The sequence below is a fragment of the Sorex fumeus genome, unplaced genomic scaffold, assembly GCF_029834395.1.
Source record: "Sorex fumeus unplaced genomic scaffold, SorFum_2.1 ptg000072l, whole genome shotgun sequence".
Taxonomy (NCBI): domain Eukaryota; kingdom Metazoa; phylum Chordata; class Mammalia; order Eulipotyphla; family Soricidae; genus Sorex; species Sorex fumeus.
Window position 1 is genome coordinate 55,175,925 of NW_026606129.1, and position 12,314 is coordinate 55,188,238.

Here is a 12,314-nt window from a genome sequence, read left to right on the forward strand (position 1 = left end):
GGTGCTCCGTTTCTATCAGCATCCATCACTGACTTCTTGTCATTGTTGCCCTGGAGTTGACACCAGAAACCACAATTGAAGAGCAGCGTCATTTACTTATTGTTAGTAACCTCTTGCCCTGGTCCAGCAGCAGTGGGCTGGAAACTCTTCAGAAACCTGTTTCAGAGGTCTGAGTGCAATACACAGACAGAGAATGGGAAGTTTCAGAGGGGAAGGGGCCCAGCCCTAACCCATCACTGTTATACATAAACCTCCATATGTGCTCCCAAGATGGTGGTTTGAGGTGACCAAATGGTGTGGCCTGCTAGAGAAGAGGTAACACCAGCTTTCCTTTCTCATTTTAGTTAAGAAACGCCATGGTGAATCGAAAGACCGGGAAGTTTTCCATGGAGGTGAAGAAGACAGTGGACAAAGGGGTACATTTTTCTCAAACATTCTTGCCGCTTAATTTAAAACAAACCACTGTGAAAAATTAGCTTTGAAAGCTCTATCTGGAATAAATATCTTTCGCTGAGATCATTTTTCTCTTGTCTTTACTTATCTCAAACAAGATTCATGTAGTACTGTTAACCTGATCTTAGTGTGTCCATTTATTTTTATTTATTTCTGAAAATGTCACCTAACTGACTAACCATGTTTTCTTTTCTCTGCGACTTTTTTTTTTCTTCAATCTAGAAACGGGTTTTGGTGATGACAAATGACTACTATTATACAGACATCAAGGGTACTCCTTTCAGGTAGAGCTGACCATAATCCATGGACATTCCATCAGACCCATCAGTTGTGTTTGTACAAAACCTGCTGGCACTCTCAGAGCTCATCATCTGAAGATAACCAAACACCCTGCCGCAAGGCTGGAAAGAGTGAGGAAGGGGCTTTTCCCAGGCTGCTTTTGCTTTTGTTTTCCAGAAGGGGGAAGAAGGCTCAGGCTCACCTAGGAGAACTCACTCAATGTGTCATGGCTTTGCATCTCATTATCCATCCAATAAGCTTCTGGGGAGGGCTTCAGCTATGGGTGGAGAGAGTAGTTCAGGTGGTTACCAGAGCCTTAATCATCTAATTTTTCAGCCTAGTGAGTTCCATTTTTCACCTTTACTTTTGTGACCCCCCCCCAAAAAAAGCAAGACATCCTTCAAACTTTGGAGGTGGCATCTGCATCCCTACATGTTGTGCTTCTGTTTGAATTCTTTGAACTGTTCTTTTGTGCTTGTCTACCCTGGAATCCTGTGATTTTTTCTTTATAACAGTCCTGAAGAATGGTTTTGCTTCATTGCCTGCTTTTCAATGTGTATGTGCCTTCTAAAGTCTTCCCCTGCTATTAACAAATCGTGTGGTAACACGTTATTCTTGTTGGTTTATTTTTTAAGTTATTTTGATGGGGCTAGTTCCTGTTTCTGAACTAGTGCCTCACAGGGTTAAAGAGTGAAAGAATGACTGACAACTAATCCATCTGAGAAGGAAATGATGGCATTGTTGTCCTTCAATGCGTAAGACCCTGACTGGATTCCATCTGGAACCAAAGCAATCAAGGGAGCACATGGCTCTTAATTAGTTTTGACGAATGAAGAGGCTATGCTTTTAGAACATATTCTCGGACTTTAGGAAACAACAGAAAGAAGCTGAAAGCAAGCCAGTGGAGGAGAAGGTGACAGAGATAGCAGAGGGTCAAGGCACTTGCCTTTCATATGGCCAACCCCAGATCAATCCCCACTACCACCTGGTTTCCCAAGCACAGCCAGGAGTGATCCCTTAGCACAGAGTCAGGAGTAGCCCCTGACCACTAATGGGTATGACCCAACTCCCCACCTGCTCCAAAATTTAGAAAAAATAATTAAAATCAGTGGGAATGTGAAAAAAGTCTTAGATGCAGGAGAGGGTTGTTTAAACAAACAAACCCGTCAAACTACACTGTTGTGGTGGTGGGTATTTTTCAATTTAACCCTTGATAATGGTTTAATTCTCACTAACTTCACACTCTTAAAATGGGAGAGACCCAACTCTGGCAGATGGAGGGGAGAGGAAGAGATACATAAGTGGGTGTAGAGAAAGCAGGGCATGTGACCATTGGGAAGGTGTTGAGAGAAGTATTTGCTAGAAGGGCAAAGAGTTTGCCACACCCCTTTAAAAACACAGGAGAGCAGCCAATTCTAATCAGAAATTATTTTGAAGTAGTTGATTGAGCCTAAGAAAAACCAACACCAACTATAATCAGTGGGGTTTTGAAAGTAAACTGTTAGAAAAATTGTTTACAGAACATAAAATGGAAATGCGAAAATGGAAAAATAGTTAACCCACAAGTCTATTCCAGTCGATGCCATGGATTTCAAGGTCTGCTTTGTTCCTCTGCACAGTTTAGGTGTGGCGCTCTCCAGAGGCCATGGAAAATACTTCTTCCGCGGGAATGTGACCATCGATGAAGGTAAGAGGCTGTTTTGCTCCTGATGGTCTTTAGTGCGGGAAAAGCACCAGTGAAGTAGCCATTAGGAGTAAAGACATTGCTCATCTATCCAAAGCTCCTTTGAATCCCTCAACATTGAACTCAGTTCATTGCTCACATTATGTTTCTCTGATTCCTTAGATTCTTATCAGAAAGGTCAAAATCTCAACTAATGAAACACTAAACTCCATAATTTCATGTTTTACTCTCATCCACGGAGTTGTGGAACTAAAAGTAAAGGCCTCCCCGTTGATCGTCGATTTGCTCGAGCGGGCCCAGTAACGTCTCCATTGGAGACTTTGTTGTTACTGTGTTTGGCATATCGAATACTCTCGGTAGCCTGCTGGGCTCTCCGAGAGGGGCGGAGGAATAGAACTCGGGTCGGCCATGTTGACCGCTTGTAAGGCGAACGCCCTACCCGCTGTGCTATCGCTCCAGCCCAGTCTACGGCCATACCACCCTGAATGCGCCCGATCTCGTGGAACTAAAATTAATAGAAATATTAAATATCTATATTCTTCTTGTATATAAAAATTAATACTAGGAATAGTCCAAATTTAAAAAACTCAAGCTCATGGGATAAATAAGAACACAGGTAGGTAAACTTTAGTTTCTATACAGGTCAGCCACAAATTTCACTTGTGTTTTATGGCAATCTAGGTCTTAAGTTGAAAAGTGATCACTTAACTGATTGACATAAGTCAGAAGAGTAAATAGTTGAGATTTTGATATTCTTTTTCCTTACAAAGCATTAGTAATCTAAAATTTTAGTATTAAATTTAGTATTTAGTTTAGTAGTAGTTGTCTTAGTTCCTTCATCTTTAAAAATTCAGTTACACCCAACCTGTACCTTTTACTTTTCAACAACATAGAGCTGTTTCTTTACCGGTATCACAAGCTGGAAGGAAAGGATAGGTCTGGCTTTTGGAAAGCTCCATTTCCTTAATGACCTTGAATAATTTACTTGTCCAATCAGGGTGTAAGATTTTGCGTCTCCTCAGAAAAGGAGTTGGACTAAACCACTACTATTTTTGAGTATCCCAAGAGTACAACGAAGATCAGGAAGGATTGTTACAATCAGGCTTTAGTTGACTAGAGCTATGTACAAAGAACATGGTGACCTGTAAAAAGCTGGACAACCTTGGGGCTCACTCTAATGTCGTGGCAGGGAATTCATAATGATATTGGTGGGTCCTGAGATGTCAAGTTCTGTTGTCAACCTTATTATTTACCACTTAATGACCTAACATGGTTTCACAGGTAGAGTTTGCGGTGGTGGTGATGGTCAGGGTGGGGTTGGGGGTGTAGGGGTTTCAACTTAAGGAATAGGAAAGAGAATGGAGGAATCATTGTAATGGACGAAGACAGTGGATGAGAGTATGAAAGTCTCTCTCTTTCCATGGGCATGCAAGAGAAAAGAAAGAAACAACTTTATAACTTGGACAAGATTCTGGGCAAGATTCTCAGATATACATAACTTTTATTAAAGTATTATTGTGTATGATACTATGGAAGTCATTGTTTTATAGTTGAAGCACAACTGTACCAGTTCCTTCATGGTGTTTTAAGACCATTATCCCATGTCTAGTCCCGCTCCATCTTTCCAGACCCTCCTTAATTCCCATTTCTATTGAATATGTCCCAACATTTGTTTTCATGATATATTGTCTAATCCCTTATTTTGTTTCATTATATTTTGCTTCAGAGAATATTTTATAACATCTAGAATTTTTTATTTCTCTCTGGGCCTTGTGTGGCTCTATAGATATTATTACCCATGAAACTAGAAAATTCATGTCTAAGCCATCTGAGGTCAAACTAAAGAAAAATTCGTCCTCAGAACAATAAAAGGAGATTATCTTAATGGATTATTTGCCTCTCATGGGTCCTCTTCATAAATCCACAATTCAAGGATCAATCTGCTTTCTTATGAATATATACAGAACTGTTTTACATTGTATTTCCAGTCACTACTTACTATTTTGTCCTGTATGTTCCTCTTAGCTGTTAGGCTAAGAGGTCACACAGAGAGCATTTCAAAACTAAATGTAACCTCCATGCAAGAAATGAGTCTGAATCCTCAGCAAGGGGGAGAGTGTTTTGTTATCCATACAAATTAGGTCAGATCTTCCTCTCAGTGTTGGTCCTCTATAAATAAGAAGGCTTACAGTCCTGCCAACGTTTCTGAGTAACTGAACTGGAGAAAACTGTTTCATCTTTAACTAATGAGTAGAAAGACTTGTCATCCCTAAAGGACATGGCATAATATATGTATATTTTCTTCTTGGAAAAAGAAAAAACTTCCCTGAAGATGACAACCAGAGTTCTATTGGCTCTTCCACAGGGAGCACAGTCCCCCAGAATGTAGGAATTTTCAACATGCTTTAAAGATGATGAGTGGGTAGACTTTGCTAAAATGTAAAGAGTTTCTCCTGAAGTGGAAAATATGAGTTTTAGTTCTACCTGCTGAATTGTTTTTCTTCTGAATCTTCTTGACACTAATATATATATATACATACACATATATATACATATATGTATATATGTAACAAAACATGCAATTGTCCAATAAATCAGAATTTATATCATTATCGTCAGATTTATAATCATTGGTAGGGATGATTTCATCAGAATGGCCAGATCAGAGGTGAGAAAATAGAGAAAAATTACACTTTCTTGATGTACTAGGAACTTACAGAAAAAAGAAAAAAAAATCTTCCCTCAGCTCTATAAGTCTTATGAAATATGACCAAGAAGGGCTTTATGGATGAAAGTTGATGAAAATCCAAGCTAAAAAAATTAAATCAATTTACTTAGTTAATCTGAAAATTTAGGAAGGGAAAATCTCACATCAGGATCCCTGCATCAGCTATTCCTTCTACCATGTCTCTCCAGCTATTAACATGACCCTTTACAGCACCCCCTTCACATTTTTCTTTCCCACTATAGTCAGAATCCAAGCTTACTCTCTCCAGCTCCTGTCTCTTGGTATCCTCTATCTTCCTGTGCTTTTTTTCTCAGAGTCCTTAACTAAACAATATACTATATATTTTTATTTTATTTACTTACCTAATTTCTCCCGTAAATTAAATACCATGGTGCTTGTGATTTTTTTTCTTTTATTCACTACTATATTCTCAGGGCCTAGGATAGTGTCTGGGCAAATAGTTGGTGCTCAATAAATTAATGGATTTTTTAAATTGAATCATGGTGAGATACAGAGCTACAAAGCAGTCCATGGTCAGGTTTCAATCATAGAGTGTTCTAGCACCCAACCCTCAACCAGTGTACATTTCCCAGCACCAGTGTCCCCAGTTTCTCTCTTGCCACCTTCTCTGCAGCCTCTCTCTACAGCAGGCACTTTCCTTCTCTCTCTCTCTCTTTATTAATGGAAGGAAGGAAGGAAGGAAGGAAGGAAGGAAGGAAGGAAGGAAGGAAGGAAGGAAGGAAGGAAGGGATTATTTGAGGAGTTAAGGAGAGAATAGAAAGGAAGGTTGAGGTAAGGGAAAGGGGAAGAAAGGAAATTGAATAAATGTGTAGATTCATTAATTTTCTTGGAGTAATTACTATGGGATTTAACCTTCACATAGAGATTGTGAGTTAAAACATTATAACCTACAATTTAGAATTTATATATCTCAAAGAGTTTAAGTGACATCCAAAGATTATTCATCTACTAGCGTAGGAGTCAGATTACATATGATGATATTCCAATTTATTTGCTATTTTCTATAAAGCTAGGTAGTATTAATGTTTTGCTAAACTTGAATTGGGTTGTCATTTGGGGAAAATTCTAAAACAGGCTATAAGCATCACTGGAGTTATTGAAGTTGTCATCCAAAAGTATATAAAATTTGATGGCCCATAGAAATGAAGTCCATTGAACATACAAGGAAAGGGTGATTTCACAGAATTAGGGTGGTCTGGAACATGTTATAAAAACTCCTCAATTTACCTCAAGCCACAATTTTTCTAGTTACCTTTCCAGACAGCCTGTTGATTTTAACTTAGAATCTCATAACAAAGAACAAATTTTGCTCATTAGAAAGAAGTTGAGTATTGATATTTTATTTCAACCTATAATTTCACCTTCACAACCACCCATAAGTTAGTATTCCTATTATTCCTATTTTGCATAAGAACCTGATGTTTATAAAGGATATATGTGACCAGTTCCCAGCTCAGAAAATTATGGGTCCACGTTCTTTGTTTCTGTATACTAAGCTTCTTTCCTAAGTCTCCCTGGTATACCACATATCTTCGAAGAGTTATGAGATGCTTACTAAGAAAGGTGACAGTGACAGTTGAAGGGGTAGGAGTCAGGGAGAAGTGAACTGGGAAGAGAATTTGGTTTCTTTGATCAGAATTTCTCTTCTCAGTCCGATACCTTTGGAATTGCTTTCTATCCTTACCCTAGTTCCATGGCCCTGTTCTAGAATATTGAGAACATAAAAGGGGGTGGGTGGGAATCAGTGCTCCATATAAGTTCCTATTCATTAACCCATTCTCCTTGACTTCCAGGCCTGCATGACTTAGAACATCCTGATGTGTCCTTGGCAGATGAATGGTAAGAATTCAGTCTTTCATCAGCTGCCCTCTTTGTTCTCAAGATGTCTCAATCAGTTGCTCTCGTTCAAAGGCAAAAGGTAGTGATGTTATCAATGTTTAAATGCTCTTATTTTGGGCCATGTCACGTTCTTAGGTCCTACTGCAACACTGACCTACACCCAGAACACCGGCATCTATCTCAGCTAGAAGCTATTAAACTTTACCTCAAAGGCAAGGAGCCTCTGCTTCAATGTAAGCATGTTTTCAAATGTGTATTTGTGTGTGTAATTGGGATGGTGGGGAGGGAAGTCAAAACTATTCTTGGCCTCAGTTTTCAAGGGGAGCTTTGCTTTGGCAGAGATTATCAGTCATATTAAATCCAGCCAAATGTCTGCTTCCTGTAGGAATGGGAGAAAGCATATTGGTTACCAAAAAGTCACGCTTAATTCCCAATCCTGCCTTAACCTGTTGTACTGAATTTATCCTTTCAGCTGAACCATTTAGTTGAACACCTGAATAGGATGAAAATGGTACAACTGGGAAGGGACTATAAATACCTTCCTATCCATTTCCCTAGTTTTACGAATGAGACAAGCAGAACTTGTCTCACCTAGGGTCAAAATCCGTATTTCCAAGTTCTCACAAGTGGGAGAGAGCCAAATCATCTCTTGTGATCATTCTGTTTCCCCAGTGAATTAGAAATATCCCAGACTTACAGGTACTATAAGAGCTAGTTGGCACTCACATAAGTTATTTCTAGTATCAAATGTTTGGGCAGAAGTAACATTCATTGAAAATAAGCAAGGCACCTACCCCTGACTCCTAACACATACCACTTAATCAATGATGTGAAAGTTCTTTATATATTTTTTCCTCATGGAATAACTACTGTATTCCTGTGAGAGGAATAAGGAGGTAATATAGCTACTAAACACCATATTTATGGACTGGATGTATATTTCTAGGAATCTAATAGTAGCGATAGAATCTTATATGAGTCCCATTATTCTGATTCTTACATTTGTAATTACATAAAAACCTTTTTTTAAAGATATTTATCAAATCTCAGGGTTTTGCCATATATACTTCAGGGGATTTTGCTTTAGTTTAGTTCTTGGTTTTTGGACATACATGACTTGTTCAGGGCTTATTTCTGGCTCTGCGCTAACGGATCACTTCTGGAGGTGCTCATGAGACCATATGTGGTACTGGTGATAGAACGAGGCTAAACACATACAAAGCAAGCACCATACACCCTGAACTAGCTTTCCAACAAGGTACTTTTATTATAGTTTTTAAAAATTATCTTTGGACTACACCTAGAGGTGCTCAGGGCTTACTTCTGGTTCTGTGATCAGAGATCAGTCCCGGCAGTGTTCAGGGGATCATAAAAGGTGCCAGAGATTAAACCCAGGTCAGCTGCCTTCAAGACAAGCACTATACTCGCTGTGCTCTCTCCTGAAGACTCTTTTATTTATTTATTTACTTTGTTTTCTGGTTTTGGAGTCACCCCCAGCAGTACTCAGAGTTTACTCTTGGCTCTACATTCAGGGATCACTCTTGGCAGACTCAGGAGACCATATGGGGTACTGGAGATGGAATCTGGGTTGAATGCATGTAAGGCAAATGCTCTACCTGATGTACTATTGTTCCTGACCCTTGATATTCTTTTAAAACATTAAAGGACTACAGATATTGTGTATAAATATGCTGATGCACCTGGGAGTTCTTGTCCTCCTGTATGTACTCTTTATCTCCTTGTATTTTATTCTATTGCTTCATACATAGTTATTCATAAACAGTAATGTCTGCACCATGATTTTTATTATATATAAATTAGAAAGAGGTCAAAGAGGGAGGAAAGAAGATGAGAAAGAGAATTAATAGAGGACCAGGGGTCGGGGCCCTCAGGTATACTGGTATTGTGGGAGAGTAGTATAGGTGTGTTCAACAACATTGAAAATATGAGATCTAAACTACAACCACTGAATTTTGAAATGTGCTTATCAGCATAGCAGACTGAGGGCAAGGAGAAGCATGGGAACACTGGTAGAGGGAAGTTGACACTGAAGGAAGAATTGATGTTGGAGTATTATATGCCTAGAGTTAAGTATCAGTAACTTTGTAAATCACGGTTCTTTAATTAAACAAAAATTTTAAATATTATTTAAGATAAAAACAAAACTCTTCACACCAAAAAACAGTGTACATATATGCCTCCTCATAGCTCTGATCCCTAATATCAATTGAGATATCAATATTTTTCCATTGAGATATCAAGATATACAGCATTCATAGTGATTTGGGACTGATAATCCAATTTAAAATGTTGAAAAAAGAAAACCTTTCTAGAAAGAATCATGAAATTAATGTCACAGGAGTTATAAAATAGTTGTGTCTATTTCCCTTCTCATTATGGATGAGATAAAGACTGAAGAGTTGTCCATTTTAAAATGGAAAAGAAATAGGAATGAAGAGGGAAATAGAGAGTGGGAGGGCGACTTTCTCAGTTCAGAATCCCAAAGTTGGCCTGCAGCTATGACCTGGGCTATCTCCATTGGCAGAGAAAGCAGAAAGCTGCTGTGTGAGCCACCCCATCTCTGAAGTTCTATCATCTCTTCCAAATGCTCAGCAGGCCCCTGCTCGCTGGCATATCAGGTGTCAATACTGTTTCCCATTTTCAGCTGGTGGGAAGTTAGTGCTAAAGCACACAAAGGTGTGAGAAAGTAACCTCCAAATACTATAAAACTAGCCCCATGAGCACTCTCAGGTCTGCCCTGGAGCCCCACCCAAGTCATCTTTTCAAATATGTACCTCCAACAGGTGATAAAGAATTGATACAAGAAGTCCTTTTTGATGCAGTGGTGAGCGCTCCCATTGAGGCGTATTGGACCAGCCTTGCCCTCAACAAATCTGAGTAAGTGGTTGCACGTGTCCCCCTTTCATGGCCATTTCCCCACAAGCCGTTCGAAATATGGTTATGGTTTAAAGAACTAAACTGTTTTAGGAGCCTGGTGTTAAAGTTCTTTAATTTTCCCCAAAGCTCCAAACCACAAGAGCTAGAGCAGATTAGCGGCTCGGGCTTGGATGGCAAGCTCCTGGGTTTGACATATAATTTGTTTGAGTTTGAACATTACATGAAATCTGGTATGCTGAGGTAGAGTGACACTTCCGAGGAGGTGGGGGAGAGACAGAGAGAGAGAGAGAGAGATACAGAGAGAGAGAGAGAGAGAGAGAGAGAGAGAGAGAGAGAGAGAGAGAGAGAGAGAGAGAGAGCCATACTTCTTTCCTACTTCTTTCCACTTCTCAGGCTGCATGGAACTTGGGATCAGGGCCAGGTTAGGGTGTGAGTTGGATGAAGAAGTGAGAGTTCTGTTTCATCAGGGTGTTGAATATAACCCTGTGGTTTTACTTCTAAAGTGGAGGTTGAGGTAAGGGATGGGCAACCAATAACGGCTTTGGCTGATTAGCATTAATTATTATCTTTACTTTCAGCAGGCTCTTCAGCAGGCTATCCAATTAAAAATTATTTACAATTTTTTTCAAAAAACTTTGTGTCATTTATTCTTTGTTTTTTTTCCTTTCTTTTTTTAGGTCTTTTTTTTCCATTCTATTTGATAGGATCTCTGTTGTTTCATATACCAATCATTTGTTTTTTATATTAATGTATTCTCAGATACTGGTTGTATGTATATTACATGTGTATGGGACTAGAAAAGGAAGTAACTCAGTCCTTGTCTATAATATGCAGTGTCTATAATATGTAGTATGTGATATTAGTAAGAACTGTGATGATTGTTACGGAGGAAAAAGAAAAGATCTACAGTGGAGACAGAAGATAGGAAGGATTTTATGAGCAGAACCTAGTTTGGGGATCATTCTAGGGAGATAGAACACATATGCCAAGGATTTGAGGTGAGTTAATATTGGTCATATTTGAGGAATGTAAAGGCCAGCCCAGCTGAAATAGAAGGGGACAGATGGAAGATGGCAGAAAATGAAGCTGCATAGGCACCAGGTGATTCAGGACTTTGGGAGTCTCTTGAAGGACCTTGTACTTTATACTTAAATTATTGGAAGATCACTGAAGGATTTTAAGAAATGTACTTTAAGATTCTAGGAAGGATATGCTCACAGTTGCATGTTTTGAGAAAGTCCCTCCATGCCTATATGGAAGAGTGGCGTGGGGATGAACATAAGCCGAGCCTCCTATGGAATTCCAGGTTGTGCCCACTTAGACCAGAAAGGGGACTGGAGGCAAGAGAGAAGTTTGGCATCCTTTAGAAGATCCTTGCCTCTGCCCTCAGGACTTGATAATGGATTTTCTGTGTGAGGAAAGGGAAGCTGAGCTGTAAAAGATCATACACAAGTTGGTGACATAAGTATTTAGATAGAAATGGTGCCATTTCCTAGGAGGCAATACATTAAAGAAGAGCAGGCTTTGAGCTCAATGTGACCAGAGTTCTTTTAAATGGCTCTAAGTTTCCCCAGAAGAAATACAAAGTAAGTGGTTTAACTCATAATATTTGCATTTTGGGGTGTCATTGCTCTGCTTTCCTACCTGGATTGCATTCCCAGGGATATTGGGAAAGAGTCAAAGTGTGTGTGTGTGTGTGTGTGTGTGTGTGTGTGTGTGTATTTGTGACTATAGTCTTTGGTGAATGTAGAGAAACATTTCTTTTAAGTTCCCATAAAACCCAAATCCTGCATAAAGATTGCTGATTCCTTCTTAACACATGCTAAATATTTTCAAAATGGTAGCTTGCTTTGTAGTCCACATCTGTAACTGATTGGACAGCCTGGCTTTCCAATTTGGTTTAGGCTACAAGCAGAAACAAATGCCTAGTGTTGTGTTTTATCCACCCCCTTAAATACTTAAAGGTAGTATTGACCACTTTGGCTACCATCAAAGATCAAGTAACCAAATGATATTTTATTGAAAATGACATGGGAAATGCGTCAAACCAATTGTTACTAGCATCTAGGACAGGGAAGCAAACTCAAGAATCGGCATTTTCTTTTCTTTTTTTTTATTTACATTTTTCATTTTTAATTGTTACTTCATAGCAATGTTTGGGTATAATTTTGCATCTGATTAAAACAAGAATTCACTTGAGAATAGCAAGTTCATACTTATATACAGTGATTCATACAAGATATAATTATGAATGGATTAACAGCTTGAAATTACTGATAGGTTATAAATTAATTGTTATTAAAATTTTTTAAACATTTAAAATTTTTTTACCTATTTTTTCCCTTCAATTTTTATTAGTGAAACACCATGAGGTACAGTTGTAGACTTACAAATTTTTGTGCTTGGGTTTCA

General features: G+C 38.8%; 1 protein-coding gene across 2 annotated transcripts in view; it reads left to right on the forward strand.

The window, feature by feature from the left end:
• The window catches only part of CACNA2D3 (calcium voltage-gated channel auxiliary subunit alpha2delta 3), a 1,033,411-nt gene that overhangs the window by 819,734 nt on the left and 201,363 nt on the right, over nt 1–12,314 (forward strand). For both annotated transcript variants that reach the window (XM_056129451.1, XM_056129450.1), the window contains 6 exons: nt 345–416; nt 676–737; nt 2,352–2,419; nt 6,959–7,004; nt 7,140–7,237; nt 9,809–9,902. In XM_056129451.1, the coding sequence (XP_055985426.1) occupies nt 345–416; nt 676–737; nt 2,352–2,419; nt 6,959–7,004; nt 7,140–7,237; nt 9,809–9,902 (440 nt within the window). The remainder of the gene's footprint in view (nt 1–344; nt 417–675; nt 738–2,351; nt 2,420–6,958; nt 7,005–7,139; nt 7,238–9,808; nt 9,903–12,314) is intronic.